The following is a 26,962-nucleotide window of genomic DNA, read 5'->3' on the forward strand; positions in this document are numbered from 1 at the left end:
AAATTAATTGAAAGGTGGCTAGAGTTAGCAGAGTGCCCAAAGGATTATAAGAGTTTGGAGGATATTTTGTTGAGGGAACAATTTCTAGAGGCTTGTGATAAGGGGTTGTGTATTTTTCTGAGGTCGAGATCTTTTAAGAATCTCGACGAAATGGTTGAAGCAGGTGACCGGTATATTGCAGCTCACGGTGGACTTATGAACAAACCTTACCCACAGAGTTCGTCAAAGCAGCATACTTCGGATAACCGAGAAACTTCCAGTGTTCCTAAACCAGCCACTAAAATTCAAGGATCCTGTTTCATATGCCACAAGTCAGGACATAAAGCGAAAGACTGCTACTCTCGACGTAATTTACAAGTTAAGCAATACAAGAAGGAACCAGCAGCTGCATCAATGAGCAGCGGTGACCGGTGCCAGAGTAGTCGGGATTTGCAGTCATCGAAGAAAGCCGCAGCCTTTGTTGCAGTCGACCCTAAAGAATTAATGGATGAGCAGGGGTGGATTGTAAAGGACGGCAGAGGTTCTAAGGTTGTGTGTGGAGGATCACATCCTGATGGAAGATGCACATTGAATACGGGATTAGGAACGGTTGAAGGAACAACTGTGGAGGTTGAGAGATCCAGGGTGTACTACTGTTCTAGTGAAGAAATCCTTGGTGCCTGAAAAGAACTTTACTGGGGAATATATATATGTGATAATGGCTAATTCCGAGGTATATGCTTACCCCGAGACAGAAATATATGTGGACATCCCATATTATGTGGGAAGGACAGTAGCAGCGTGCTTGGAGAACCCACTGTATGATCTCATCATTGGAGAAATACCAGGAGCCACTCTTGGAGAAAAACATGAGATAGTAGAACCTGCAGTAAATTGTGCCTTGGAAACTAGAAATCGGGCTACTAAACAAAAAAGATTACCTAAACTAAAAGTGGCTGAAGTGACTAACCTGCTGAAAAATAAGACTCTAAAACAGGCTCAGGAAGAAGACATCTCACTAGGAAGGCTAAGGAGATATGCTGAGGAAGGAAGAATATTCAGGAGAGAAAAGAGAAACGAAATGTCCAGATACATACAGAAACGGGGAGTATTGTACAGGGTAGTAGAAGTTAATGGAAATGTTAAGGAAGAGTTGGTAGTTCCGGTATCCTGTCGTCCTGCTATACTTGAATTGGCTCACTTGGGTATTATGGGAGGTCATTTAGGTATTGGGAAAACTCGTGACCTTGAGTAAAGTACAAGTTCTCCCAGCCGGGAATTTCTAGGGATGTGGAAAGGTATTGCAGATCGTGTGATGTATGCCAACGCATCACCGATAAGGGACGAGTTGGTAGGGCCAGGTTAGGCAAAATGCCTCTTATTGGTGAACCCTTTGCTCGTGTGGCCACAGACCTGGTAGGAACCATTGAACCTCGCTCTTCTAACAGCACACGGTATATTTTGACAGTGGTGGATTTTGCAACCAGGTATCCGGAGGCAGTGGCATTAAAAAACATCGATACCAGTAGTGTGGTAGAAGGCTTGGTCATTATATTCAGCCGAATAGGTATCCCAAGGGAAGTATTGTCAGACAGAGGGACTCAGTTCACCTCCGAAATGATGAAGGAAGTATTTAAACTCCTCTCCATACAACAATTCACAACGACTCCTTATCACGCAATGTGCAATGGACTCGTTGAAAAATTCAATGGAACATTTAAGAAGATGTTGAGGAGAATGTGCAGTGAACAACCCAGGGAATGGTATAGATATATTGACCCACTACTTTTCACCTACAGGGAGGTACCTCAGAAGAGTACAAAGTTCACTCCGTTCGAACTAGTCTATGGACATACACTACGAGTACCTTTATCTTTGCTGTATGATCTTTGGGAGGAGAGAGTTACTGAGCCAGAGGTGAGGTCAGTGTATGAGTATGTGATTAACATACGGGAAAGGTTGGAAGAAACCTGCAAGATGGCACTATCTGAACTAAGGTATGCAAAGAAGACGGCGAAACACTACTCTGATGTCAAAACTAGGGACAGACGCCTGAAGGTAGGGGATGATATTTTACTGTTATTGCCCACAGACAGTAACAAGTTACTCCTACAGTGGAAAGGGCCATACAAAGTGGTGGAATGTTCCAACAAATTGAATTATATCATTGATGTGAATGGGATCCACAGGAAATTCCATATTAACATGCTTAAAAGATACCTCCAGAGGGCACCCGAACTCCTGCAGCAGGCCGCTGTTGCTGTGTTGGAGTGTGAGGATGACAGACAGGGGGATTTCAGTGTGTTGCCAAGTACGTGCCAGAAGGAGAGTTGGCGTGATGCTACAGTCAGTGCGGAGCTAAATCCAGAGAGGCAAACTACAGTGAGAGAAATTCTGCAGTTGTATTCAGACGTGCTGACGGACATCCCAGGTAAAACCCGTGTTGTTCAGCATAACATGAACTTGCTGTGTCCAGAGATTGTACGATTAAGGTCTTACCTATACCTTACAACTTGGAGAGCAAAGTAGAGGATGAAATTAAGACTATGCTAAGCTCTGGTATAATAGAACCCTCGGAATCTCCCTATTTATCACCTATGCTAGTGGTGCCAAAAAAGGATGGGAATTATAGGTTGTGTCTGGATTTTAGAAAACTGAATAACCTAATCAGTTTTGATGCAGAGCCGATGAGTGACCCTGAGAGGATCTTTGCTCGAGTAGGGCACAGAAAATACTTTCGAAAATAGATTTAACCAAGGGATACTGGCAGATTCCCCTTGATGATCACAGCAAGCAATACACAGCCTTTAGCACTCATATGGGATTGTTCCAATTTACAGTACTTCCTTTTGGAATAAAGACTGCACCTGCGGTGTTCAATCGTCTAATGAGAAAGATATTGGGTGATATGGCTCATGTTGAGACCTTTTTGGATGATATCCTGGTACATACGGCCACATGGGAAGAACACTGCGGTTTTACAGGAAGTGTTCTGTAGATTGCGCCAGGCTAATTTGATGGCAAGGCCCACCAAATGTGAGTTTGGTAAGGCGACTGTAGAGTACTTAGGGCATGTTATTGGACAAGGGTGCATGAAACCAATACCAGGAAAGATTAAATCCATATTGGAAGCATCTCCACCTACCACTAAAAAAGAAGTCCGTTCTTTCCTAGGCTTATCGGGCTATTACCGCAGGTTTATCCCTGATTATGCTACAATTGCAGCCCCATTAACAGTGTACCCCCTCCACAAAGTATTGCAAGTTACAACAGAACTCACTAAGAAGACCGCCATGAACAAAGTAAAGTGGGAGAGGAAGCATCAAGAAGCATTCGATAAACTTAAGGGAGCACTCACAAGTGAACCTATACTTAAACTAATGGACTGTACTAATCCATTTATTCTTTGCACAGATGCATCTGACAAAGGACTGGGAGCAGTTCTTCTCCAAGAGCGTGACGGAGTGAAGTGGCTCGTGTGCTATGCCAGCAAGAAGTTGTCTCAAGCAGAGCAGAGATACTCTGTAGTAGAGAAGGAGTTGCTGGCAGTCATCTGGTCAATGAAGAAGTTTTATCAGTATATCGGCAGAAGAGAGTTTATACTGGAGACAGATCATCGCCCTCTTGCATATTTGGATACTGCTAAGGATTTAAACAGACTACTGATGAGATGGGCTCTTAAACTCCAGGAATTTACCTTTACAGTAAACTACATCAAGGGAATTGATAATGATGGTGCGGATTTTTTAAGCCGCAGTAGTTGAGAATGTTTTTTTTTTTTTTCTTAAAGTTGGGTGGCATTGTTAGGAAACAAAATTGCCTGTTAATTAACAAGGTGTAGTAAGGAAGGTGTAATAAGATTGCCTAATAATTTTGAGATCTGAGACACTGACGAAACTTTGTTCATAGCAGCTCTGACTCCTCGAAAACTGTGTTCTGGAGGTATCGTCGGGATCTTGGCTCGAGACGAGGGCAGACGAGCACCAGCCGCAATCAGGGTGAGACTAGCAGCAGATCACCACGCCCTCAGCTGCACCTCCCAGCCAGCCTTCCACCCCGGTTGACCCCAGTGTAGGAGGACTGGGAACCAGTGGATAAGGCTTATGGAAGAGAAGCATGCATTGTGCTGGGGCACCCGGCGTGTGTGGGTGTGCGCTCGCGAGTGGTGAAGGGGTGAATGCCGCCATGGGTTCGAATTGTGTGGAGCCCTGAGGATTGTGTGGAGGCCGCGAGGATTGTGTGGAGGCCGCGAGCATTGTGTGGAGGCCTCGAGGATTGTGTGGAGGCCTCGAGGATTGTGTGGAGGCCGCGAGGATTGTGTGGAGGCCACGAGGATTGTGTGGAGGCTGCGAGGATTGTGTGGAGGCCGCGAGAATTGTGTGGAGGCCGCGAGAATTGTGTGGAGCCCCGATAAATTAGAGGGTGGTGCTACAGTTGTTTGCAGATGATACTGTGTTGTTGAGTGAAGACGAAGGGGAGCTGCAAGGCTTGGTGGATGAGTTTGAGAGAGTGTGTAAGAAACGGAATCTAAAGGTGAATGTAGGGAAGAGTAAAGTGATGGTCTTTGAGAGAGGTGAAGTTAGTGAATGTACAGCGAGGTTGGATGGTGAGGAATTGGAAAATGTGAGTACGTTTAAGTACTTGGGTAGTGTGATGAGTAAGGATGGAGGTTTGGAGGGTGAAGTGCTTGAAAGGGTACAGCAGGGAAGAAAGGTTGCTGGTTCTTTGAAAGCAGTGATAAGAAACAGGGAAGTGAGCATGGAAGTGAAAAAGTTACTACATGACAGTATTGTGATACCAACTCTAACGTACGGAAGTGAAGCTTGGACATTGTTGGAAGGACACAAGTCAAGAGTGAGAGCAGTGGAAATGAGTTATTTAAGAGGAGCCTGTGGAGTCACATGGAGAGACAGGCTGACGAATGAGGATATAAAGGAGCGTTGTGGTGTTGATGTGGATGTGATAGGAAGCGTTATGAGGAACACACTGAGGTGGTTTGGCCATGTGGAGAGGATGGAGGGTGAAAGACTGACGAAGAGAGTGTATGTGAGTGAGGTGGAGGGGGGAAGAGGGAGGGGGAGGCCGAGGATGTAATGGAGGGATGGGGTGGAGAGGTATATGAGAGAGGGGGGTGTGAGTTGGGAGCAGGGGAGTGAAATGGCGGGGGACAGGGCGACTTGGAGGCGATTTGTTTGTGGCCACCCCAAACGGGATTGAGGCGTCTGGCAATAGATAGCTAGATAGATAATGGCGCTACGGGGACTGTGTGGAGCCCAAGGACGGAGCTCCGAGAATTTACGTGTTTGCCTAGGAGTTGTGTATTGTTTGGGGTATTGGGTATTTTTGGGTCCAATGACATAAATGTTTGTTAATATTTAAATTCATTCAATACATTTATGTATCAAAGTTGCTTGATACTCTATTGCCTGCTGGTAGTAAGGTCGTAACCCCAAGAACCCTACAGTAATGAAGTGTGTTGTGTTTCAGGTGAGTGGTGAGAGAGCAGCTGGAAAGTCGATGCCTAATGCACAGTACAAGTCATCCATCAGTCAGTGTAGCAAAGGAACTGATGCGAATTGTGCTGAATCCAGATGTGAGGTTAAGGGTTGTGGCATGACTCGTTTCTTCATGTTGTGCCTGCTGGCTGTGTGTGCACCAAGAGTTGTACATCACTATCAGATTCACTGATATGCTAATCTAATGGCACCTGTTGTTCCAGGTCCACAGCTGAAGTCACATTAGTTAAGCAGACACATGAGTGTGACCGGCAGAAAACTTCCAAAGTATTAATTACCGAGTGTAGACAGGAATGAAGTCACACCTTGTATTGCCTGAGCACATCCCACAAGTGGTACGTCATCCAGTAATTTGTGGGGTATACTGTGTTAGTTTCCTTCATTATACGGTAGTAAATATGAACCATTTGATGTGTGATAAGATTGCAGCTTGGATCATGTAACTGTTGTGGTATCATTTTTATTTATTGTCATTTTGCTGGTGTTTTGCTTGAAAGCCAGAGGACAACTGTTAAACTGAGAAACGCAGGTAATTTCAGTCTCTTTACTGACGGTTTATGAATTTTTAGTAATGACCTGTGGAGTTAAATTTATTGTGTCTTTGTACCAGTATGTGTGTTGATGGTTATTGTGTTATAGTAATGGGTTATATGAAGATATTTATGGTTTACTGCTGCTGTGTGCCGTAAGTTGCTGTTCAGTATTTAAGGGAACTTTTTATACATAATAGTGATCATATTGAAGGCGGATCATAAGGCAAGTAATGAAGTGGAGAGTTGACTAAGTTTGGAAGGGATTAAGAGTGCCAGATGTGGTGTAATGGCAGGAGTTAAGGAAGATCCAGATGTGAAGGCAGGATGTGGGGTGAATGTAGAAATAAGAGGAGCGGTTAAGGATGAAGCAGAGGAGAAATTGCAGCATGGAGTGAGTAAGGATATAACGCAAGTGGTTAAAGAAGTAGAGATAAAGTTGGAGTGTGAAGTTGAAGAAACTTGTTCATTGAGGAGTGAAATGTCCAGGACCCAGTCACCCAACGTGCTCCAGATGAAGAGCTCAGATGCCTAGAGTGTGATAAGCTATTTACATGTAAGAGCTCTCTCGCCCAACACTCAGTAGTTCATTCCACAGTGAAGGGGTTTAAATGTGAGCAGTGTGGTAAGGTGTTTGGGTACAAAAGTCAGCTCACGCAGCACATCTTTCTTCATTCAGGAGTCAAGAATTTTAAGTGTGAGGAATGTGGTAAAAGGTTTTGTCTGAAAAGCCATCTCATGCGACACCTGGTAATTCATTCAGGGGTGAAGGACTTCAAGTGTGATGAATGTGGTAAGTTGTTTGGTGATAAAAGTCATTTAAATGCGCACTTGATAATTCATTCAGGTTTTAAAAAGTTTGAATGTGATGTGTGGTAAGCTGTTCTTTCAGAAAAATAATCTAACCGAACACTTATTAATTCATTCGGGAATGAAAAACTTCAAGTGTGAGGAATGTGATAAGGTCTTCAGAAGGAAATCTGATCTGATCCGACACCTGGATATTCATTCTGGCGTGAAGAAGTTTATGTGTGAAGAATGTGGCAAGCTATTTGCTCAGATAGGTCAGCTCACCCGGCACCTAGTAGTTCATTCAGGAGTGAAGAAATTCAGGTGTGATGAATGTGGTAAACTATTCACTGAAAAAAGCAGTGTCATCCAGCACATGTCGTTACATACAGGAGTGAGGAAGTTCAGATGTAATGACTGTGGTAAATCCTTTGTGAGGAGAAGTGATCTCACCCGACACTTGTTGGTTCATTCAGGAGCGAAGAAATTCAAATGTGACGAGTGTGCTAAACGCTTTGGGGATAAAAGTAATCTCACTCAGCACATACTTATTCATTCAGGAGTGAAAAATTTCAAATGTGATAAATGTGGAAAGCTGTTTAGAAAGAAATGTGATCTGAATCGGCGCTTGGATGTTCATGCAGGTGTGAAGAAGTTCAAGTGTAATGAATGTGGTAAATTGTTTAGAACAAAGAAGGATTTAGCCAAGCATAGTGCCATCCACTGAAAAATCAAGAAGCATTGATGTTTTACGTACTGTAGTTTGTTGGTTTCCTTAAATTATCTAAAAAGTGGGTAGAATTAGGTGAGGTCTTCATTTTGGCTAATGCCATACACTGTTTCAGTATACAAAAACTTCCCCAGACTCAGTGAATCAGAGGCAATTCACTTGCCTCCATCTGTCAGATAGCTAGAGCCAGATAATTTAGTTAAAATTCAGAGAGCCATCTTCAAGGTCAGAAGCTAGAGAATTTTAATTACCGGTATTTGAAACATGTGCACTTGCAAATGCAGTACCTGCATATGTAACTGTCTCTGTCTATCTATCTATTGCCAGACGCCTTAATCCCATAAGGGGTGGCCACAAACGAACTGTCTCAATGTTACCCTGTCCCTCACCATTTCACTGCCCTGCTCCCAGCTCACACCCTCCTCTCTCATATACCTCTCCACTCCATCCCTCCATCTCATCCTTGGCCTCCCCCTTCCTCTTGCCCCCTCCACCTCATTCACATACACTCTCCTCGTCAATCTCTCACTCTTTCTGTAACTTTATCGCTTCATATTAGGTCAACTGTAAGATTGGATCCTGGCTTCAGAGGAGGGGTTGTTGCAACCCCAGGCTCATTTGGATGGAAACTCAGTGGACTGCAGGAACCCAGCTCTCTCTCCTCACCCATCTCTCCTCTTCTCAGTCATGCACTGTCACTGTATCTTTCATATTGTTTATAAAGGCTCCAACATGCTGGCATGCATCGGCCGTGGTCAACCACATTTTATCATTAATTTTGAAAATTATTGTCTATTGGTAGAGTACTAAAGGTAATTGAATCAAAGATATACTGTACAGTATGCCTCTGAAGCACTCACCATGCATGACTAGTCATAAATACAGCAGTTACCACTAGGGTCAAATCAGTATGCCAATGAAGAGACTATACTTTTCACATTTATTTAACATTTAAATATTTAGCATTAATATCAGTGCTCCAGATCCTCTCCCTGCCTCCCACTTTCTTTCCATCCCTTTACCTTCCACCTGTCTCCATCACTTGTCCCTCCTCACATTATTTCTCACCCTCATCACATTACCGCTCACCCTACCTCAGCCTCTCTTCACCCCATGTGCACCACCACCTTCTCAGTTTCATTCTGTTCCCCATGCTTCATATTGCCTCTTCCTTGTGAGTAATCATTCATAGCATGAGTAGTTGTCAGTAACAGGAATTAAAGTCATCACTGTTGTGGTATTATGAGCATACTGGATTGAGATTGAGATGGTCCAGGCATGTGGAGAAGATGGAGGATGACAGTTGGATGCGGAAAGTTAAAAAAATGAACATCGGGGTTAGGGCTGCAGGAGGCAAACTGAAAAAGACCTTGGACACGGTCACAGAGTGTGACCTCAGAGATTAGGGAATGAATAGGTAGGTTGTCAGAGATCGAACAACATGGAACGTTGCCATTAGTTATCCAAGACCAACGCATGCAAGCGTGTTGGAGCCTTTATAAACGATACAAAATTATGCAAATGCTCAAAACATTTAATTGCCAACACCAGTGCTGCTTCAGATCGAGCAGCATGGAGAGTTGCCATTAAATGACCAAGGCTGACACATGCAAGCACGTTGGAGCCTTTATAAATGAACCTTAACCATTGCACAAAAATAACCACTTTACATTTTCAGTAACGTTTCCACTTCTATGATCAGGGTTCTAAGCCTTCATCCTCCCCACCCTGATTCTTTCATTCCTCTTCTCCCCTCCCCCCTTTGGTGTATCCCTCACTCCTGTCTACACCAATATTCCTTATGCAAAATATTCCTCACATTGAAACTTTTTCCTTTCCCTTACCTACAGTTGCTTTTGATGTACTTCTCCCTACAATTTTTCTCCTCCATTACTTCCCTATATATTGAACATGACACGTTCAAAGCAGAATAGTTCCAAGGCATTGGTTTGTGAGAAATCATTACAGTACTTTGTTAATGTTAATGTTTTCAACAAAGGTGTTGGTGCGACATGGTCTGTAATAATGTTAAGAACCATAACCAGTTTTGTCCTGTAACCTTTTCTTCAGTACTACACACATTCTGTAAAGTTTCACATAAGAGTTCCTGGCAAACTCAATAAAAAAGATAATCCTTTGCAGCCGAGTCTGTAATCAAGAATATTCCTGCCCTGATTTCATACAGTTGTCCTTTACTTCATTCTTTCCTCATCCTTCTGCCTACGGTTGACTTTACACTCCCTCTTTTGCCTCTTTCCTTCATTCTTTCCTCTTCCTTCTGCCTGTGGGTAACTCTACTCTGAGTGACAAGCCAAATGGTTTCCTGTACACCAGGAAACCATTTACTACGCTGGGTGGTAACCATATAACCAAATTATGGTGCCTGGTAGTTTAGTGGGTAAGTACGGTGTTCCAGTCGGATTGAGCCGGTGCAGGTTTAGAGCCAAGAGGTGGTTGGGGTTTATTGCTCATATTATGCCACTCAGGGATGAGTGAGGCTGGTCACTCTCATCTTAAATGTCAGGACCAACTTGCCTAGCCCTGGGCTCCTACGTTCCTCATGGGGCGACATAGGATTGGATGATGATGACGATGATGATACATACTGTATATACCCCTTTTTAATGTGACAGCGTCCAGACTGACTCTGTCGGATACATTTATGTGAAGCTACAGGATGGTGTGAATGTATCTGGCATATCAAGTAGAGCCAGGATTCTGGGGGCTCGAATGGTGAGCGAATGGAAGCGTGGCCCATTGGATTGGGCAAATTTGGAAGTCTGGACATTGCTACTCCTCACCCTGCCCCAGGGTGGGAAAGGAGGTCCAGATGATGATGATGATGATTCTCTCTCTCTCTCTCTCTCTCTCTTACTTGATCAGGATTATATTTTTACCGTAACTTGACTTCTATTTTTATCTTTTTGCGACTTGTATCACATAACTCAGAGGCAGAAGAAGACAGTGCTATGGCTCTATATCTTTTCCATAGCAGTTTTTCACAATGGGCATCATATTGTAATGCTAATCTCATATTACAATTCAGTATTCGAGATGTGGAGATGGTAATTTTAAGGCAAGTTAGAGTAAGAAAAGTGGAATCTGTCTTTTATTCCAGATGATGCCACAACTTTGATTTAGCTGTGTCATATGTCGCTAAGTGTTAATACTGATTCCATTACCTCGTATAGTCAGTATTGTATGTAGTAAAACCTCAACTAAACTTACCAAGATAGACCAGACATCAGATTTAATGTACAGTACGAAGCCACCGGACTTCTGTTGGCTATAACGAACAATATCCGCTAAATGGGGTGCATTGTGTCGCAATACATGTGTGTCATGAAAAGTGCAATGACAAGGATGAGATAAACTGCAAAAGGGCAAAATTATGGGCCAAGTTAGTGTAAAATGGGTATAGTTTTCATTTTATTTCTAGAATGTGGTATTGTACTCATTTATTTTTAATCTGTCTATCTATTGCCAGACACCTCAATCCTGTAAGGGGTGGCCACAAACAAATCGCCTCCATGTCGCCCTGTCCTCCGCCATTTCATTACCCTGCTCCCAGCTCACACCCCCCTCCCTTATATACCTCTCAACTCCATCCCTCCATCTCATCCTTGGCCTCCCCTCCCTCTCCCCCCCTTCACCTCACTCATTTATTTTTAAACATGCATGATATCCCACCTCCGTGGACCATCAGATATAACAGATTTTCGGCTCTATCGGATCAGGCTTCTCCCTAATTAGTCCATTATAGTGAGGTTTTATGTAACTCTGTCTTCTGTTTCAGCTACACTAGACTGTTTTATTCATCTGAGGGTGACTGAAAGAAGCCTGTTAGACTCATTGATTATCCTTGTATTTGGTCCATAATACTGTATTATTTTTTACTACCTTCAAATAAAGTCTGCAGGTAGGAAAGTTAGACCACAGTAATGCCAAACATTGAGGAAATTTATTTGTTGTTAAAATGTTACGGTAGTACAGGCAGTATATTCTACATACATATTCTCATGACTTAAACAGTGACTTAAACAAAATGCTGTATATGTGTTTATGGACTAATATTTTATAGTTGCTCAGATCATTTAGTTTTGTCAACCTTGGTCACCTAATGGCAGCCCTCCACGCTACTCGATCTCTGGCAGCCTCTCTATTCAGTTCCGAATCTTTAAGGTCACACTCCATGACCCCATGCCAGGTCCCAGGTCTTTTTCATTGAACAGGTTTAACAATTATACACATAGGCTCAGTGAAAACTGATGTGCATTTGTTTCTGCAGATATTTCTGTGTTAGAGTGGTAACCAAGGTCCTGCTGTTTATGTCCTGTGATGTGGTATAATATAAGCTATTCTTATGGCATCTTGGAAACATGTACGATATCTTTTTGTTAACACTCGTACAGTAAATCTGCATTTTAAGTTATATATATATATATATATATATATATATATATATATATATATATATATATATATATATATATTTCACGGAAACACTGCATTGTGTGGTGAAGAAGCTTGTGCATTGAAGTAGTCAGTGGAGCGTTACTACTATAGTCAGGTGCAATCATACTAGGCAGGTTCACTGTTGGGGATCAGATAAAAAGTTCTCCACATGCTGTAATTACCTAAGCCTGAGTCAGCTTTGCAAGGTACAGGGTTACACTTCCCTTTCTAAACCACTGTGACTTATTCTTGCAATCCATGACCCCCAGTATTGTACCCTACGTCAACAGAGTAAGTGACTGTGGTGGGAGTCACACCTGCTCTGAAGCAAGGAGTGCTGAGAACAGATTTCCTCTAGTGAACATCTTAGAGTATCATTGATTTTGTGTGTTAGTGCTAGCATGTGCAGTGATCTCTAGAATATAAGGTACTAAGAGAGAGTGTTTGAAAGGAGCATGAGTATATAAATGTGTATGTAATATGTTAGAGTGTGACTAGAATGATTTCTAGGACATAAAGTGCCTAGCGAGAGTATCTGAGAGGTGAACAGATTGTATGAGAATATATAGTTATCTCTCGCATGTAATATTGGAGAATAAATATAAGTACTGCTCCAGTGATATAAAATTCCTCACGTCATGTCAGAAAGATAAGGAATGCCAGCAGTAAGTCCAGGCATCTCGGAATGAACGGATCTTGAATATGGCTCTCTTTTGTGTTGTTTTTGTTTTTGTTTCTTGGAAGGAACGGTTTGCAAGCTCCTGGCCTTTGGTTCCTTCTTCCTTGCATCAAAAAAAAAAAAAATCATGGAAGGTGCTGATACAACTTTCATATAGAAATATAATCCTTAATCAGCATCACAGTCTTCTCTCTGCTACTCAGTGCAGTGCTCAAAACTCAGTATTTGATAGCGTTGGGAGCTGATGCAAAAATATGCCAAGTAGATACACAGAGAGTCCACAAAAACACCCACAGCAACAGTCACAGAGGTGAATACAAGGCTGACATTGCGTTCAGCCTTTGTCAGGGACTGTTTAGGATTCTGTTGGAAAAAATCAGAGTTTTGTAGGGACAAGTTAGAACTGTGTAGATCAGAGTTGGTATTAGTTTTAGTTGGTGATGGAACCTGTGTATGCTTCCATGCCTGCCTGGGTAACCTGTGGCTGCTTGAACGTGTACCTTTCTTACTTTTTCTGTTCCTGGTGCAGACTTGAAGCAGATAAAGAACGGCATGGTGGGCAAAAATGAGGAAGAGTCTGACTATTAGGAAACTAAAGAGTATATCGATGAACTTGGGTGAGGCGGAGGATGGTGTGACTTGGGAGAACAGGGTACTAAGGACGATGAGGCAGGAGAGGGTCACCATTACACGATCACTGTAGAAATAGAGATGAAGTCATCATGTTACCTTAAATAAGGGTATAAACCTTGCCAATAGAGGCTAAGTTATTGTACAGTAATCTGTGTTATGTGTTGTCTTTATTGACATTTGAGTGCTTGAAAAAGGAGCCTTTGTGCGGTGACACGAATATACCTGGACAGCTCTTTGTTTGGCTATGGAGATGCTCCTCAGAACCTCAACTCCTTGTCTGTCCCATGAAAGGAGGATGGTAGATTGCAGGATGGAGGCGGCTTCAGCCTGCAGTCTACCAGGTTTATACTCAGATGTCTCTGAGGTTACAACAACCGCCATCACACTGACATTCTCTTTGGCTATTAACCTTATAGTATAAAGAAAAAATATTAGTTAAATCTTTATTGCAGTCTACAGGCAGATTTACTGGTTTTCTCCAGCTTACATTGTCAGTTGTGTGAAGTAAGTTGTGATACATTTGAACAGCCTTGGTTTGTAATGAGAACTGCCTGTATTGAGGTGGCAGTAGCAAGAGGAGAATGTAACATTTACACATAATGAAAGGATTAGTGGAGATCATTTCTAACCTCATTAAGTGCTTAGAGGGCAGGGGTTTTCTTTTTGGTAATATCTGGTGCAAGTGAAATATAAGATCTAAGTAAGGCCCTGGCCTGTGTGCATCATTTGCGATGAAAACATACAGCTATCTTACTGAATGGTTTCCATGCAAAACAAAATTACACACCAACTTGCCTGAAATTGGTGAAGGCAAAGAAGTGGGTAAAATAGCCAAGCATAGAAAGCACGGCACAGGGACAGAAGACGGTGAAGAGGTAGGCTCCATAACGCCTCTCCAGTAGTAGCTGCAAGAAGATGACCTTTTGAACTTGAGGATTTATTTATTTAGCCTTCATCAATCCCATCAGTGCAAGAGATCTCTCGGTGTTGAATGCCATTGTCCAGAAGCAGCAAAAACAGAATAATGTGTACATCATTTTACTGAATATAAGATGCTGCATCTGGATGTGGTCCATATGGAGTTTAGCTCCATGGAATAGTTACAGCATTCAGGTACAGAAAGGATTGCATAGGAGCAGTGTGGTGAATACAGAGGATTTGAATTTTCCTCCAACTGGTTCTAAATCGACAGCAGAGAAACTTTGACGATCTATCTATCTATCTATCTATCTATTGTCAGACACATAAATCCCATATGGGGTAGCCACAAACAAATCGCCTCCACGTCACCCTGTCCCCAGCCATTTCACTGCCCTGCTCCCAGCTCACACTCCCCTCTCTCATATACCTCTCCACTCCATCCCTCCATCTCATCCTTGTTCCCCCCATCCCTCTCTCCCCCTCCACCTCACTCACATACAGTACACTCTTCTTGTCAGTCTCTCACTCCACTTTGACGATGTGAAACTTTAATGTAAACCTGTGGAAAAAGGCTAACTGTTTCTGTGGTCTGACCAGCTCCTCTTATATGACTTTTGACTCCCCCTTCTATCTCACCACCAAATAAGTAATGACACTGTAGGACATTCAGTAGATAGTATAGTAGCCGCAGCGAGAAATGAACGCTGTGGTGGGGCAGCCGGTCATCCGGGGATTCCCCCACTGTAGCCATATCTACATGTCACCGACCATAGAGGTAGGATGTCACCGACCATCGGCCACCGCTGCAGCCCCGCTCCATGATCCTTACCCTGTGTCTCTGGCTTTCTCTTTCTCTCTCAGTTTCTATATAAACTGCTGTATTTCCGAAACTAATTATGAAATTATTATGACTTTTGTTCCACACCACCACTGAGGTAAAAATCAAGGAGAGTTTTCTGTATAAAGGTTTCCCCCCCCTTGTCTGAGGGCAGGTCAGTTCTGGCGAGTGTATAAAAATAGGTCAGGCGGAGGTATCGGCAAGGCCGCACTCCCCCGCTCATATGCCACATTTAGGAGGGGGGGGAAACCTTTATACAGAAAACTCTCCTTGATTTTTACCTCAGTGGTGGTGTGGAACAAAAGTCATAATAATTTCATAATTAGTTTCGGAAATACACCAGTTTATATAAAAACCGAGAGAGAAAGAGAAAGCCAGAGACACAGGGTAAGGATCATGGAGCGGGGCTATGGCCGATGGTCGGTGACATGTAGATATGGCTACAGTGGGGGAATCCCCGGATGACCGGCTGCCCCACCACAGCGTTCATTTCTCGCTGCGGCTACTATAGTACAGGATTACATTTTTTGGTATGCACAAGAGTACAAGTGCACTACTAAAACAGTATGTGCCTTACCTGAGCAGGTGAGAATGTTGGGTCGAGGGTGATGAGAGTGGGTGCTTGAGAGAGGCTTATTGATTCCCACTTGACTCAAAGGAAGCCTTCAAAGTCAGCGCAAGACTAAAGACTTATCTAAGATTTCTATGAGATCTTCATCCAGGTCACTAGAGACCTCCTCTTGCTCTTTCTGTCCAACAGGCTGGGGTCTAGCTGGAAAATACTGAGTGACAGGGCTTGTTGTCTCCAATGTACTGAACCATTGTAGTGGTCCTGGTAAAATGTACCCACCTGGTCCAAAAGAGCCTTCTCCTCCACTTGTTCAGAAGGATCTCCACTTGTGCAGTTCTTGGCTCTGTTAATAGCTTCAGAGCTTAGGTGATTAGCTCTTCAACTCTGACTACTGATCCTCTTCAGCTCTGACTGCTGCTGCTGCAGTCACAGCATTATCAGCTTTATTCCATTCCAAGCTCTGTGTCACTTCTCATTAATCTTTTGCCTGTTCCACCTCCTCCTCGACAATTATCTGCTGAAGTGTAGTCCCCCATAACTTCATGTAGCTTGTCCTCGATAATCTTGACAAAACCTGGAGCTGGGAACCTCCTGGCATGGTAGAGAACTGCAGCAAAGCATTGCTGCACCAGTTGCCTGCTCTTGTCACTGTCTTCAGTTAACTAAGGTCAGAGGTGACACCATCCAAACTGAATGTTCACACTGAAACTTTCTTCCGCGATTCCACTGCAGGTTTCACTGCCATAGGGTTGAAGTTGTAGCAGAGGAGGCCTTTCCTCTAACTTTCGCTCTGTTGAGTACCACCTCTCCTCCTCTAAACCTCACCTTCTTTTTCTAACTGAGACTCAGCTGTCTGAGGCAATTGACAGCAAACCCTTTTCAGTATCCTCCTACTTTCTCTATATTCATTTCAAAGCCAAAGGTGGCTGTTGTGTATATATACGCAATGACTTATCTTGCTCTCGTGTTCCTGAACTCGATTCTTCTGAATTCTCTACACTCTGGCTTCGGCTTTCCTGTCATTCTCTGACTAAATATATGTGTGCTGTTTACTTATCCCCTAATTCTACTGACTATCAAAAGTTCTTCGACTATCTTACTTCTATGATGGAACACATTCTATCCATTTCTCCTTTCTCAGAAATCTCCATTCTAGGAGATTTCAATGTTCACCACCACCTTTGGCTCTCCTCTCCTTTCACTGATCCACCTGGTGAACAAGCCTACATCTTTTCTATCCTTAATGACCTAGAGCAGCTTGTACAGCACCCTACCCGTATCCCTGACCGCCTTGGAGAGAGCTCCAACATACTTGACCTCTTCCTCACAACTAATCCTTCTGCTTACTCTGTTAATCTTTTCTCTCCATTGGGCTCCTCCGATCACAACCTTATCACCTTAACCTGTCCTATCACTCCGGTACGGCCTGTGGACCCTCCAGGGAAACGTCGTCTGTGGCATTTTGGAGCCACGGACTGGGAGGCCCTCAGGCAGTACTTCTTTGATTTTCCCTGGAATGATTATTGCTTCCATGGCCGTGAGCCATCTGAGTGTGCCTTGCGCATTAAGGAGGTTATTCTCTCGGGCATGGAAGCATACATTCCTTTCTCATATCCTTTGACTAATGCACGAAAGCCTTGGTTTAATCACGCTTGTTCTAATGCTGTCTGCAACAAGGAGAGGGCCTACAAAACGAACCGGAGCCAACCCACCCCTGAATCACATCATCTTTACGTTTCTGCCCGGAATCGTGCTAAGTCTGTTCTTCGCTCTGCTAAAAATATTTTCATCCGTACTAAATGCTCTCAACTCTCCAACTCGAATTCTTCCCGCTCCTTCTGGCACCTTGCCAAAAACCTTTCTAACAACTTTACCTCATCATCCTTCCCTCCTCTTTTCTACTCTGATGGTTCTGTAGCTATTTCTTCTACTGATAAAGCAGATCTCTTCGCACAGTCTTTCTCCTCCAATTCCACCTTAGACGATTCTGGTGCTGTTCCTCTATCACTTCCCCCCTCTGACTTCCTGTTGGCTGACATTAAAATTTCTTCAGCTGATGTATTTTCTGCCATCACTGGCCTCAGTACTAACAAGGCATATGGGCCTGATGGGATCCCTCCTGTTGTTCTCAAGAACTGTGCATCTGTGCTTAAACCCTGCCTAGGCAAACTCTTTCGCCTTTGTCTGTCAACTTGTACCATTCCTTCTTGCTGGAAGTTTGCTCTCATTCAGCCAGTCCCAAAGAAGGGTGACCACTCCCAACCCTCCAACTATCGTCCAATTGCTTTAACGTCCTGTATTTCAGAAGTTTTCTAGTCAATTCTCAATAGAAAAATTTTAAGGCATCTTTCCTATCACAACCTTCTTTCCGATCGTCAGTACGGGTTCCGTCAGGGACGCTCCACTGGCAATCTTCTCACCTACCTTTCAGACTCCTGGTCATCCTCCTTTTGGGACTTTGGCGAAAGCTTTGCCATTGCACTTGACATCTCAAAGGCTCTCGATCGAGTCTGGCATAAATCTTTAATTTCCAAACTGCCTTCCTACGTTTTCTATCCTTCTATCTGTGCCTTCATCGCTAGCTTCCTTTCTTGTCGTTCTATAGCCGCTGTTGTAGACGGCCATCGTTCTTCTCCTAGATCTATCAACAGTGGTGTTCCTCAGGGCTCTGTCCTATCACCAACTCTCTTCCTTTTATTCATCAATGATCTTCTAAGCTGTACATCTAACCCTATCCACTCATGCGCTGATGACTCCACCCTTCACCTTTCCATTCGGTTCCTGCAACGCCCATCTCAGCAGTTACTTCAACAAGCAAGGGATGAGGCTATGGCACACCTAATGTCTGACTTGACATATCTCTGACCGGGGTAAAAATAATCTGGTTGTTTTTAATGCATCTAAGACTCAGTTCTTACACCTATCAACCTGACAAAATCTTTCACAGGTATACCCACTAATGTTTAATAATATTCAGCTTAATCCTGCATCATTCTTGAACATGCTTGGGGTTTCATTTACTCGGGACTTATCTTGGAAAGATCATATTACATCTCTTGTAAAATCTGCTTCCAAGAGATTGGGTGTGCTAAGCCGACTCCGCTTTTTCTTTACCCCTGCACAATTGTTGACTCTATACAGGGATTTTATCCGCCCCTGTGTGGAGTACAACTCTCATGTGTGGGGAGGCTCCCCACATACAGCTCTTCTCAATAGTGTGGAGTCAAAGGCTTTTTGTCTCATTAACTCTCCTCTTCTTACTGGCTCCCTGCAACCTCTGTCTCTTCGCCGCACTGTTACATCTTTATCTCTTTTCTATCGCTACTTTAATGGTCACTGCTCCTCTGAACTGTCTGCTTGCATTCCTCCACCTCTACGACGGGTGCGTAGCACCCGTCTGGCAGCAAACTCTCATCCGTTTTCTGTCCAACTTTCTAATGCAAGAGTTAACCGTTACTCCCAGTCTTTCATTTATGCAACAGGTCAACTCTGGAACTGTCTCCCTCTGTCTGTATTTCCTGCTGCCTAGGTTCTCCAGTCTTTCAGACGGAGTGTGTCCAGGCATCTCAAAATGATCGGATCTTGAATTTGGCTCTCTATTGTATTTTGTTTTTCTCTTGGAGGGAACTGTTACTGCGGGCTCATGGCCTTCGGTTCCTTCTTCCTCGCATAAAAATAAAATATAATAAAAAAAAATGTATGAGGAGAGGAATGGGAAGGTACGGAGGCAGAAGGGGAGGGAGTACTGACAAGTGAAGAAGTGGGGAAAAATGAGGAAGTAGGAGTAGGAGAGGTATGAAAAGAAGTTACTTTCACTGATGACACCTTGCATCCTCCTCCATGTTTGTATCAACAGTCATGAGTGTGTAAGTCTTACTGAAGTACATTATGCTGAATGACTGAATAATCTCTTGATCAAGAGACTGCAGGATGCTGGATGTATTAGGCCAAAAGGACATCACTTGCACTGGAGGTTGGCAATCTGGGGGGGGGGGGTGGAATCGTGCACGGCCTGATGCACTGTCTAGCGGTAAAGTCACTTTGAGCAGCAGTTTCTTCTTCTGGCATAAGGCTTCCCTGTCCTCCACAAAACATCTGTTAAGCCACTTGACGACCATGATGCTGCTAACCCACTCCTTCGTGTTATACAGCTGATGGACTCCAAAACTCATCATGTCGGTGTTTTGAGAGGCTGGGGGACAGGCAGCATTTTGAAGCCTTCTCTAGTGTTTGTCATCAAAATCACATACATCCAGTTCCTGGGTGCTCTGTTATCCCTGTCCTCCTTCTCTTGACATGAGATGAAGTTAGAGTGTAGCGTTTTCCCCTGGCAAAGCCTGGTCTCGTCAACATCCAGATACTATGTCTCAGCTTCACCCACCCTTATCCATCACATTCAGTATCTTGGTGTTACTGTCTAGTTCTGTCATAACCTGCTGATGTTGCCTTAACTAGAATGTGTTTAATATTGTAACACTGCTTAAACATGGAATACCAGCCTGAAGATGTGCTGAACTGAAATGGGTTACATACAGTCCTTTTCGTTGCAGTGTGTAGAAATCCTTGGCCATCTTGCAAAGATGGCATCTGTCTACAGGAATGCTGGCCACACTCCACTGATAGAAGAAGATGCTAGGTACTTCTCCTTCTGATGGCGCTGTAGTTGATGTAATATTGTAGGCTTAGTATGTGCTTCGCTTCTACCTTTGAATGACACTCCTTAAGGCCAAAACGCACACAGCGAATGGGAGTTGGTTGTAGAAGGAAGCCTGCTGCCAGCAGACAAGGGGAAGAGGGAGCTCAGCATGACATCACAGTCCAAACAAACAAGGCAGTTCCAACGAGCCAAATGTTACCAATCAACTTCCCACGTTTTCCATGAGCTCATAGTAATTTTTGTGCTATTTTACCTGCAATAAGTGCTAAATTTTTGCTCATAAGGAAAATTAGGATGATATGTGGTTGTCCCAGGTAACATGAAATATGAGAATTGGACATGTGGGTAATGCAGCTGCTGTGTAAAGTGGCTCTGTTAGCAGCTGGGGGGAAAGAAGAATGATGATGTTGAAGGAGAGAAGGATAGGTGGATAACAGCCATATTATCATCTTAAATACCAGGATAGTTTGTGTGTGTTTTATGAGCTGTTTTCTCCATGCCTTTGAAAGTGGCATTGACGTGACCCTTGTGATATACTTTGCATATTAGCCTACACCTCAATAATCCTCATGTGTATTACTAATGGAAACTGTGACAATACTAGGAAGGTATAGCTGTAAGGGAATATTAAAGCGTAATTTTAAAAACTGCAAAGGATGAGATGCTGTCAAAAGTTTCACATATCAAGGCAGTTTTTTCAAAGTTTACCTTTTATTATTTGATTATCATTTATTTATTCATTTGTTTTTCATCCTCTGCTATGTTATTTAAAAAAAAAAAAGTTACGAGAGACCTTTCAAATAGGTTTTTAGATACAGTATAGCTTTCATTGGACCATTCAGCACAAGGAGTTGAAGAAGAAGAATAAGCTGGGTTAAATCTGTGCTTACCAACCGCACAAGAGTCATTAACCCGTCACGTCCCGAGGTTTTCCGCACCTCCGACATCCCCCAGTCCCGAGCCTTTTTGGAAAAATTTTTTTTTGGCTAAAACTTCCGCTTTGGTTGAGAAACGAAGGAAAATCACCAAGAAAGGGCTTACCGTGGTCTATAAGTGGTCGGAACAGGTGAGGTCCCCTGCGCCAGGTATCGTATTCTTTCATTGACGTGTCAGGCGCTCACGTTTTCTATGGTAGGGAATACTGGGAGAAACAACACACAACACCTCTATATTTATTGAATTTGAACTAATAAACAATAACAGTAGCAATATAATGGATTTCAGACACATATATATGAAAAATAAGCATTGTACCATCGTGCGAGCATAGCGAGTTAGGTCCGAGTCGAAACATGCTATATGCTAAGTTTCTTGTATCAGTCAACCTATCATTTTTTCTACTTGTATACTTCTGTTTCAATGACATTTTACCAATTTCTACTGTTTGTAAGTGTTTTCAGATGTTTTCATTCATTATGATGACATGCAGCTTAAGTTTAGCGCACATCAGCTTAGTACGCACACTCGCTATGACTCGTATTTCAACATACCCAATTGTTTTATCACTTTCCTATTATTTTTCCCTTTACATAGAACCTTTCCTCCACCACTGTAAATGTTTTCAATTATTTACATTCATTACAAGGGCATTTAGCGATATGCTAGCGCATATTCACCTAGCAACCACAATCTCAAACACTCGTGTTTCATCTTCTACTTTATTTATTCACTCCAATTATAATTTCCCACTTACATTACACAAGTTTACACCCCTATACTGCACTGTACATACTTACTGGCATTATTTATTCAAGTGAGCGTCAGAATATCGCATGAAAATACCCTCGCAATGAATGTCTCGACCAACATAATACTCAAACACTTATATACTAATTCTTCACATATATTACACACTTTCCCACTTGTTGACTTCTATTTTCATTATTACGTGCCTTATTCATTCAACTGAGCATCAGGATATCGCATCTCTATACACACGCTAGGAATATTTTGACTTAGAATATATCTCAGCACTTACAATAATTTGAACTTATATTATACCCGTTAGCATTTCCAATAATATTAATTACATATTTATGGGCCGTATTTATTGCACTGAGCGACAGAATATCGCATCATAAAACCCTCGCTATGTATGTTTCCACTTACAGCATATTTATACACTTACATATAATTTTTGCACTTATGTTATACCCGTATGCACTTTATACTAATATTTGGAGACCAACATGACTGATAATTTCACTGAGCGTCTGTTTGTCGCATTTACTTCATAGTTTCAGCGTCCTATCGCATTCACACCATAACAGAATTGCATCAACATGTGATATTCGCTGAAACATGGGTGAATACAGAGACCCACGTCACACTCCACGCACTCATAGCGGGTGTCCTTCCTCTGTGTCGTGAGTCTCACCCGGGAATTGCTACACACGTGACACCTGCGTTGGGGCCTAGGTCTGTTTGGCTGGGGAGGGATAGGAGTGGGGAAATGGCGGCCGGATATTCTCAGGGGAGTTTGGGCAATAGGGGCAGTGCGGGTGCGATGTTGGAGCCTTTCAACAGCATAACGTGCAAACATCTCTCTTGTGAGCTCCCTCACAAACCCTTCAAAGGTTTCCTGAACTCCTGTTGTCATGGCGTGAAGGTGGTGGCAATTCAGAGCAGTGATGTCTAGCAAGTGAAAGAACAGTTTCTTATACCACTTCATCGTGGTCCTGGCACACTCTACCGTCGATATCATGGAGTCTGAGTGGTCCACCAGGCGCATGTTTATGTTATACGAGGAGTGATTAGAAAGAAATGACAGTGAGTCCATAAACTTTTATTAGCATGAAGAACTATCAAACTATGACTCACATTCCTTCAAAGTACTCCCCTCCAACCTCTATGCAGCGTTCCATTCTCTTTCACACTTCATGAAGCAAGCGTGGTACTCTGAAGACGGTATACTTCGAAGTTCTGAATTGACGGTCCGTGCCAAGTCGGATGCGATGAAATTGCTTCCCAGCGATGGCAGATTTAATTTTTGGAAACAACCAAAAGTCACAGCGAGCCAGGTCAGGGGAGTAGGGTGGGTGGGGGAGCAGAGTTATACCTTGTTGTTCCAGGTACTGCATAGTGAGGCGAGCTTTGTGGGGTGCAGCATTGTCGTGGTGCAGCAAAAGGCGAGACCGACGGCGGGTTGGTGCGGTGTTGGCCTTGTGTTCCAAGACTTGTGGAAGGACCTGGTCTGTGTAGTATTGGGCTGTGATAGTGGACTTTTCAGGCATCACATCCACGCATATTGGTCCTTGAGAATTGAAAAAGATGGTGAAAAGGCGCTTCCGGCTGCGAAATCCTTCCTTCAAAATCTGAGGTCGAGGGTCTTCATCGCCCAACCACACCATGTTTGACTGCTTGTCACGGGTTCTGAAGAATGAAATCCAACACTCATCTCCAGTAGCAACATCTGAGAACCGTTTTGGACCATTTGGTTCAAATTCAGCAAGCCAGACACGACAAATCCTCACCCGTTCAGCCTTTTGCTCATCAGTCAACAAATGGGGTATCCACCGACAACACTTCTTCCTCAGGTGTAATTGTTCATGCACGATGTCATATGCACTCCCATAACTGATATCAAGCTCCAAGGCTAAGAACCTAAGAGTTACAGTTGGATCCTCGTCAATGATGGACCGTGCACGGACAGTTGTTGCTTCGGTCACGGATGTCTGGGGGCGTCCAGAGCGTTGTTCATCTTTCAATTCAGTTTTTCCTGCTGTGAAAGCACGAATCCAGCGGGAAACAGTTTCCAGGGAAGGAGTAGTGTCTGGACAAACTTGTAATAATTCCCCTTGAATCTCTGTTGCTTTCTTTCCCAGTTTCCACCTCGTAAAAATGTAGAACCTGCAGCCTCCTTTCAAGTAATCCATGTTTCTGGCCAGAAAGCAAAAACAAGAGTGAAGCATTCACTCACACCAATAAAACAAGAAAAGTCAGGCATACGGCGACAAGTTCAAACTCGTAAGGACAGGCAACTCTGCACTCTCCTTGCTCCCCTACCTCCCATCATTCAAGGTTTTCATGTTATAGCACGAACTGTCATTACTTTCTGATCACCCTTCGTAGTCCATGACACACTCAGGTTTCCAAATGTGACGCCTGTTCTCGCTACGGTAATCTACAGAATCAGTACGGTGCGTCAAGGGGCGATGAACCGTTGACAAGAGGCTTACTTCTCTATTGTGGTTCCACACAGTTGCAAGGATGTTGTTGGCTTTGAAGAAGACAACCTCATTCCTGGCAAGTTTCTGCCCTACCTTGGCCATGTGACGCCGGTTCACCTTCACGGTTCCACAGACTCCCGTTTCATGCGTGTGAAGATAACAAGCAAGAAGAGGGCTAGTGTACTAGTTGTCCAGGTAGAGGACGTGACCACAATGAAGGTATTCTTCTATCATTGTCTTTACCACTGCTCCCGACAGTCCAATACTTCGATCTTCTATTATGTCTGTGTGTGCACCAGTGTACAAGACTATGTCTTGCACGTATCCAGTCCTACAGTCGCACATAACAAAGATCTTGAACCCAAAACGGTGCCTTTTGCTGGGTATATACTGCCTAAATGAAATATTACCTCTCCACAACACAAGACTCTCGTCTATGACGAGGTCTCTATAGGGATAGAATGACGAACGAAAGGTTTGCCTCAGGTGATCAAAGGCCAACCTAATTCGCCTCATTTTATCTGTGTCGTTCGCATTTGCAGGATCATGAGCATCATAGAAATGGAGGCGACTTGGAATTTGTTGAAACCGATTATGGCTCATCACTTGACCAAATATTGGGGTAAACATAACAGGGTCCCTTGTCCAGTAAGCAGGAATTCTGTTCTTTCGTATAATACCCATCAAATGGACCACGGCAAAAAATAGGAACATTTCTGAAAGGGAGACAGGGTAATCATATATGACAGAATGCCTACTCCTTGTTCCCAGTCTTTCACTCTCAAGGTGCTGGGTGCTTGCAAAAAGGTTGGTTGGTAAACAATCTGCTCCACGAATGCCTCACTAAAAAACGGGTGGAAAAAATCCAACCTGGTGGAATTACGGTGAATTCCGGGAGCAATGCAGCCAGAGTGCCCCCTTTTTTTTTTTTTTTTTTTAATGCGAGGAAGAAGAAACCAAAGGCCAGTGAAGGGGTGAATGAGGGGAGAAAAATCACTCCCATCCTCCCAATTCCATCCCACAAATCCCTCGTACCCATCATCCCCATCACCTCCTTCGTCTGGGTGGGGAGGAGATCCTGGTGGGGGAGGTGGGGTAGAAGAAGTGCGGAGGGCTTCCCCACTGTCACTCCTCTTCCCTCTGCCTTTACCCTTTCCCTTACCCTTACAGCCTTGAGGAACATTAGGGGACTGTGGGAATGAAGTAGGGAAATATTGGGGAGCATAAGACGTGCTGGGGAGTGGTTCCTCCCCACCTTCCCCCTCCATGACAACACCACGTGCTTTCTCATGCACCCTAGCTCGACCACGTGTTAGGGGATATTGAGGAGCATAAGACGTGCTTGGGAGTGGTTCCTCCCCACCTTCCCCCTCCATCACAACCCCACGTGATACTGAAAGCACCGCACTCGTCCACGTGATACATTACGCCGCCTCACACTACCTAGGGAGAGCAATGACTCAGTCACGTCACTCTCACTTTCCCTAATCCTCCCTGCACTTTCCTTTTCACTCCCCATCCCCTCCACGGCACTTCCTAACTCCCCAAACAAAATACTAGGCCCATACCTACTCGTCCGACGTGGTGTGCGCTCTGGGCCATGATGATTACCTCACGTCCATACCACGTGGCAGCACGTCCCACGACTCCGTCCTCGTCCTCGTCCTCGTCCTCGCCATCGAAATCTGGTTCCAAATCACGTTGGGGATGGGCATAGGATGTTGCACGTGGTTTCTTGGCCGGCTGCCCCTCTCTAGCAGCACGGTAAGTCACGTACTGCCGCTTCCTGGGAGACGGGACTTCTTCATCACTGCTGGTGGTTTCTTCCTCCTCTAGCTGCACATAATCTTTAACCACAGCCTCGTCGTCCAGTGGGGAATCACTGTTGCCTGTAATGGCGTCCAGGGCGGCTTGAATTTCGCTGTCTGAGAGACCTCTCTTAGCCATGTCTGAGCAGGACCGTTGCTACCAGGTGAGTGGACGAGCAGCGGGTTAGTGCGGGTCGCGCAGTGTTGCTGAGTGTCCCCGCCTGGTGGCAGGTAGGTGAAGGTCATGCAAGGATACGTAATGCAAATCAAGTGCGAAATTTGAAAATTATCAAAATTATGCACTTTGCAATTGCATGACGTACCAGTACGTTGCCGGGGCTGGCAAATGCAAATTGTTGCAACGTACCCATACGTCGACGGGACGAGGCGGGTTAAAGCAATGGGATATATACAAGATGAGGTAGTCCTATGTGTCACCGAGTTTCAAATGTCACTGTTTTGGTACTAATTCCCACAGCTCATACTGAATACATACTTGGGTTATCTCATTCAGTACTGGTGTGATGGAATAAGTAGTGGCCCTTTTTTGACATGGGTGGGTTTTAAGGCGACTAAACATGTAACGCTGCAGTATTGTATTCAGAAACTCAGACTGTTATTTGCTGTTCTTGCCTGAGAATGATTTTGTGTCATTTCCTTTGTCAAATCACTCTTCATATTTAAGTA

The 26,962-nt window shown here is 43.8% G+C and overlaps 1 protein-coding gene across 1 annotated transcript; it reads left to right on the forward strand.

Annotated features, from left to right (window-relative positions):
- Positions 1-4,156: 4,156 nt before the first annotated feature.
- On the forward strand, positions 4,157-7,541 carry LOC145409209 (uncharacterized). The gene is made up of 4 exons (XM_080279698.1): positions 4,157-4,356; positions 5,699-5,762; positions 6,647-6,850; positions 6,918-7,541. Exons 1-4 carry the CDS (start codon positions 4,157-4,159, stop codon positions 7,539-7,541), a joined length of 1,092 nt encoding a protein of 363 aa, XP_080135824.1.
- Positions 7,542-26,962: the final 19,421 nt, after the last annotated feature.

Source organism: Coenobita brevimanus, chromosome 80 (assembly GCF_032717465.1).
Source record: "Coenobita brevimanus isolate Jiangsu-jjx chromosome 80, ASM3271746v2, whole genome shotgun sequence".
Lineage (NCBI taxonomy): Eukaryota > Metazoa > Arthropoda > Malacostraca > Decapoda > Coenobitidae > Coenobita > Coenobita brevimanus.